Source organism: Bidens hawaiensis, unplaced genomic scaffold, assembly GCF_021521415.1.
Source record: "Bidens hawaiensis isolate Kalapana, Puna unplaced genomic scaffold, B.hawaiensis_p1.1 tig00002507_1, whole genome shotgun sequence".
In the NCBI taxonomy this organism is placed as follows: Eukaryota; Viridiplantae; Streptophyta; class Magnoliopsida; order Asterales; family Asteraceae; genus Bidens; species Bidens hawaiensis.
Window position 1 is genome coordinate 2,075,540 of NW_027491137.1, and position 6,382 is coordinate 2,081,921.

The 6,382-nt window shown below is 38.4% G+C and overlaps 1 protein-coding gene across 1 annotated transcript; it reads left to right on the plus strand.

Annotated features, from left to right (window-relative positions):
* Positions 1–308: 308 nt before the first annotated feature.
* LOC143619824 (pumilio homolog 1-like) lies at positions 309–5,518 on the plus strand. The gene is made up of 10 exons (XM_077091663.1): positions 309–526; positions 653–1,386; positions 1,625–2,799; positions 3,497–3,638; positions 3,728–3,835; positions 3,907–4,119; positions 4,193–4,303; positions 4,376–4,570; positions 4,662–4,836; positions 5,292–5,518. Exons 2-10 carry the CDS (start codon positions 706–708, stop codon positions 5,321–5,323), a joined length of 2,832 nt encoding a protein of 943 aa, XP_076947778.1. The 5' UTR covers positions 309–526; positions 653–705; the 3' UTR covers positions 5,324–5,518.
* The last annotated feature ends 864 nt before the right edge of the window (positions 5,519–6,382 follow it).

The window sequence follows — 6,382 nt, forward strand, 5'->3', positions numbered from 1 at the left end:
TCAATGCTTTATCTTATACTTTATATTATTACAAAAAGAAAAAATCAAATACAAAAACAATAAAACTATTTTGAACCATATTAGCATCTTAACAAATCGAAATTAGAAGCATGCCATGTTTCTCATACACATTTATCAAGTAAAAAGATATCATGGGTTGATCAATCAAACCATGCCAAAATTATATATTCCTTTTAAAATTTATACCCTTTCTTTAAATAGCCGAGACAAATTTCTTTTATAGAAACTTTTATAAATAATAAACCCATGTTACTCCTGTATATAATCTCTCAACAGAACAGCAGAAAGTAGTTGAGAACAAAACCCTAGAAGGGTTCTTTCAAAGAACCAATTCGCCGCCAGATCGATCTGTTTTTTCCAACGTCATCATCTATCTTGATTTCCCGGCAACCCTTTTGCTAAAACTTGCTGTTCTTGCAAACCAATGTGAAATCAGTTCAAATTGGTTGCCAAAATTGTTTCTTTGTTGTCTGATCATCAAGAAACTTGTCCTTTAGGGTTAAAGGTATGAGCTTGATTCCAGGGTTTGATCAAGATTTAATCTTTATGGGGTTTAAGAGCTGATTTTTTCAGTGATTATTACTGTCTTTGTTGTTTAAGTTGTGTTAAAGTTTGTTGATTTTGTTTTCAGGCTTATAATTAGGGGTTTTAATTTTCTTGATATAGTTTGTTAATTTCGTAAAGATGTTATCTGAATTGGATAGAAGACCAATTATTGGTAGTGGCGGTGAGGGGTCTTTTGGGGATGATTTGGAAAAGGAGATAGGGTTGTTGCTCCGGGAACAGCGGCGTGAAGCCGATGATCGGGAAAAGGAGATGAATATGTATAGAAGTGGTTCGGCTCCACCGACTGTTGAGGGTTCGCTGAGTGCGGTTGGTGGTTTGTTTAATAGTGGCCATGGTCAGACCAATGGGTTGGCTTTCTCTGAATTCGCGGGCGGTAATGGATTCATGTCGGAAGATGAACTTAGGGCTGACCCGGCTTACATATCTTATTATTATTCAAATGTTAACTTGAACCCTAGGCTGCCACCACCTCTTTTGTCGAAAGAGGATTGGCGGTTTACGCAGCGGTTGCAGGGCAGTGGTGGGTCGGGGTTGGGTGGGATTGGGGATAGGAGGAAGGGTAACAGGGCCGAGGGTGGCGGTGGCAGTGCTGGTGCTGCTGGAGGCAGTGGCGGCGGTGGTGGTGGTGGCGTGTCTCTTTTCTCTATGCCGCCTGGTTTTAATTCAAAGAAAACGGATAGTGAGAATTCAGAGGTGGAGAAAGCTAAGGTGGCGGCTGAGTGGGGCGGTGATGGATTGATTGGGTTGCCTGGGCTAGGGTTAGGTAGCAAACAGAAGAGCCTTGCTGAAATTTTTCAGGTGATTTTTTTATGTTTTTCATTTAATAATATTCAAGTGTTTGTTTTTCATTATATCGAAGTTTATATGAATGTTTGGGTATACACTTAAGCTTTAAGTTGTAAAAGTTTCAATTTTTATTGTTTTTGATGAATTTATCCTGTATGAAGGTAGTTAAGATGACAGTTTATTCATATTCCAATATGTTATTCTTGTTCAAAAATCGAAAGGGTGCCCTAAAAATGCGATCTTTTTGTAGGATGATTTGACCCGGTCAACGCCTCCTTCAGGTCATCCGTCTCGACCGGCTAGCCGAACTGCTTTTGAAATCACTGATGAAACTGATGTTGAGCTGGCACAACCACATGGTGCAAAGAATCCACCGACATCATATTCTTACGCTGCAGTTTTAGGTGCTTCTTTATCACGAAGCACGACCCCCGACCCACAACACATTCCACGGGTCCCGAGTCCGATTCCCACTCCTATAGGCGGTGGTCGGGTCAACATGTCAGAAAGAAGGAACCCCAACAGTCCAAATTTGTTTAATGGCTCATCTACGCACCCTCGAGAACCTGCTGATTTGGTAACTGCACTTTCAAGTATGAATTTGTCAAATGGGATTGTGGGTGAAGAGTCAAACCTGAATCGGTTTGACCGTAATGCCGATGAACAGAACGCTTATTTTCCCAACATGCCACGGGGTCAGAAAAATAATAATAACATATACTTTGATGGATCTTCAAGTAGTTATTCTATTAATTCACCGCAAATGATGTCCAGTCAGCTCGGTCAACACGGAAGCGTCAACCTGCCCCCACTTTTTGAAACCGCTGCCGCCATGGCATACCCGGGAATGGAATCAAGATTCGGTTTGGAATCACCGAACATGAACAGAATCGCAAATCAAATGGCGGGAAATGCTTTTATGGACCCGGTGTATCTCCAATATTTAAGGTCAACCGAATACGCTGCTGCTGCCCAAATTGCTGCCCTGAATGACCCGACAATTGACCGGTCAAACTATCTTGGGAACTCCTACAACGACTTGCTTCAAAAAGCATATCTTGGAACATTAGTATCTCCTCAAAAGTCACAATACGGTGGTCTTCAATATGCGTCTGGCAGTCCTCATCACCATGGGTATTATGGTAATCCTGCGTTTGGAGTCGGGTTGTCATATCCTGGTAGCCTGTTAGCAAGCCCACTTCCTCATTCGCCCCGTGGGCCCGGTAGCCCAATTAGGCTTGGTGAACTCAACACTCGATTTTCCCCCCAAATGAGGAATTTGGGGGGTGGGACCGGTGTTATGGGCCATTGGCATTTAGATGGTGGTGATAGTAACTTTGCATCTTCTTTGCTTGAAGAGTTTAAGAGTAATAAAACTAAGAGTTTTGAGCTTTCTGAAATCGATGGACACGTTGTTGAGTTTAGGTATGTGGATATAAAAAATCACATTGTTAGGTTTCTTTATAAGTAATAATTTGTTGGTTATAATTACAAAACATCTCTATTACATTTAGGGGTGTGCATACAGGTGGTTTTGGGCTCAAAGCGAACCAAAAAATCGGAAATTCAGTTTTTAACTTTTTAAAACCATGGTGTTTCGTTTTTTTGGTTTTACAATTTGGGGCTTTCGACTAGAATTTTTTTTGGAGTAAAAAGAAAAAAAGTGGCCCCAAATAATGAATTTGGACCCAAATCTTAATTAATGATTCATTGGTTATTATACATTTGGAAAATAATATTTTGGGTTTCACTATGTATTAAATCTTATAGATTACCTTTAACATTCAAATAAAAAAAATTCAAATCCATAAATTCAGTTCGATTTTGTTTCTAATTATAAGCAAAACCGAAATTGAATGGAAACTCTGGTTTTCACGAAAACATAAAACTAAGCCGTCTGTTTTTGTTTGGGTTCGGTTATTTCGGTCACAGATTTTTTTTTTATAATTTATTTCATGCACGTTCCATTAATAATCTAAATCTTCCAACTATTAATATTTATATGGTATGCATTAAAATGCTTCTATTGATATTCTGTTTGATTTCTTTGATCTGTTCCCGTTTTGGCTAAATCACTGTTATGATTTTAATATATCAATTTAATGTATTTATTAATTATCAGTGCGGACCAGTACGGAAGTCGCTTCATTCAACAGAAACTTGAAACTGCGACCACCGAAGACAAAAACATGGTTTTTCAGGAGATTTTTCCTCAAGCTCTTACTTTGATGACCGATGTTTTTGGAAATTATGTGATTCAAAAGGTGGCGTAAACAACTTCATATAATTTGTTATCCAAACATAAAATAAAGTGACAAAACTTAATTGTAACTTTTATAACTTCCATTTTCAGTTTTTTGAGCACGGACTGCCAGCTCAGCGAAGAGAATTGGCTGGAAAGCTGTTGGGCAACGTTCTCACACTTAGTCTGCAAATGTATGGCTGCCGAGTTATCCAGAAGGTAATAATAGTCTTACGTTCCAAGATCTTAACTTCTTTTATGAGTCGCGCTTAACTTTTATTGTTTATTAGGCGATTGAAGTTGTTGACTTGGACCAAAAGATCAAGATGGTGGAAGAGCTTGATGGCCATATCATGCGTTGTGTACGCGATCAAAACGGGAATCATGTTATTCAAAAGTGTATCGAGTGTGTTCCTGAAGAACATATTCAGTTTATGATCACAACTTTCTTTGACCAAGTTGTGACCCTTTCAACCCACCCTTATGGTTGTCGTGTCATACAGGTAATGAAGTATTTCCCAATTCGTAAATGTTCATATTCTTAAAAGCGTAGATTTACATTTTGCCATATTTCAGAGGGTGCTCGAGCATTGTGAGGATCCTAAAACACAAAACAAGGTGATGGATGAAATTCTTGCGTGTGTAAGCATGCTAGCACAAGATCAGTATGGAAACTATGTCGTTCAGGTTTGTTACAATTAATGTTTTAATTTGTAAGTGAATTTGTTACGTGTGTATTAAATGGTTATTTGTGTATAGCATATATTGGAGCATGGAAAGCCGCACGAGCGGTCAATAATAATTCAAGAGTTGGCTGGGAAGATTGTGCAAATGAGTCAGCAGAAGTTTGCATCGAATGTGGTTGAAAAATGTTTGACTTTTGGTGATGCTAGTGAACGTCAACTTCTTGTGAACGAGATGCTCGGTACTACTGATGAAAATGAGCCTCTTCAGGTTTATAATTTCTTTAGTTCAATTTCAAATAATGACTGAATTATGCCGCGTTTTTCTAATGGATTTTTTACTTTTTGATTGTTTTGTATAGGCGATGATGAAAGACCAGTTTGCAAATTATGTGGTGCAAAAAGTACTTGAAACTTGTAGCGATCAAGAACGTGAGCACATATTGGGCCGAATTAAGGTTCATTTGAACGCACTTAAGAAATACACTTACGGGAAACATATTGTCACTCGTGTAGAGAAACTTGTTGCTGCTGGAGGTATACATTCACTTTTTTTTTTCTATTTAAGTAAATTACATGAATGGACCCTTAGGTGGTGTTCTATATTTTGATTTCGGTTCATAAGTATGAGATATTTCACCACTGGTTACTCACATTGATGGAGGTTAAGTTTTGCTCTTAAGAGGGAGTGAAATGACCAAAAGACCCTTCTCTTTGTAAATGAGCATAGCACTTGCATTTGCTTTTGTTTCAGAATATATTACATGAATGGTCCCTGTGCATATATTTTTAGTTTTGGCCCTCAAGGTTTGGAAATTGCACCATTGGTCCCTAGTCATGCATTAACGTAACACCATGTCCCCAACATGGATGGGCGTTAAGTGGGTGTGAAATGACCAAAATACCCTTAACATTAAAAAAACAAACATATTAGTTTGACGATCAAACTGAAGATAATATAACGGGAGTTTTGATTGATTGATTGATTGCAGAAAGGAGAATGGCTGCGGGGCATGCTGCGTAGGATGACGAGGTGGCATAGGAAAAGAAGTTGTACAGCTAACAAAGGAAGGCTAGTTTGAGCTGGGGCCCTTTTTCCTGTGTGTGTGTCAGTCTGTCTGGTTGTTGCAAATAAAGGTTGGTTGAAAACTGTACATTGTGTAGCGTTTAAAAATATATAGAGTTCCTTTGGTTATAAGAAGATGAAGAAAGAATCACCTGTGATGTGATGTGATGCTGATGATGCGGAGGCAGTATTATAATTTACTAAGGATGTAAAGGAAAATGACAGGTGAGGAGGTAGTTTTCTGACTGTACAAAAACCATATGCTATGTTATATTAGAAACCTGTCTTATGTGCATCCTCATGATTTCTTGTTTGCTGCTCACTTTTGGATGTTTTGAGTTTTGATATGTTGTGGGAGCTGTGTCAAAAACTAGGGTGTAAATGAGCCAAGCCCAGGCTTCTCCTTGTTTTGACTTACGAGAGCATGAGCTCGAGTTCTTTTTCTAAAACTCGGGCTTGGTTTTTGAGTTATTTATTAATTAATTCATTTATGTTTTTTTATTAGTTTCATATATTTTGAGAAAATTTTTAAACGAACCTAGCTTGACTTGAGCTTGTGTAAATGAACCAAAGCTTGACTCGAGTTTGATTGTTTAGTGTGAAATTAGTATACGGAAGTCTAGAAGAGGTAAAACTTAAGTACACAAGGCTTGAGCTAAGGTTCGATATCCAAACGATCTTTGTTTGAAACTCGAGCTTGGCTTGAGCTTAAAATAGCTTAGCTCGTTTCAAGCTTTTTACTAATCCGAGCTTGAGTGTCTCGGCTTGTTTTCATCTCTAACCATAGCCTGGTTATGAGGGTAACCTGTGGTTTGATGGGACTGGGTTTGGTTTGGTTTTGAAGTACCTAAATTCAGTTAAGTTTTTGGTTTGGACTGAAATCTCCAAAACAAAATAAACTGAAAACAGAACTGATTAATACCCATTGTAACAAGTGGTCTTTAAGAACCCAATGGGTTACAGACATGGGCCTTTAGACTAATACTAGTATGTAAGGGTGGTCTTGACCCAAACCAT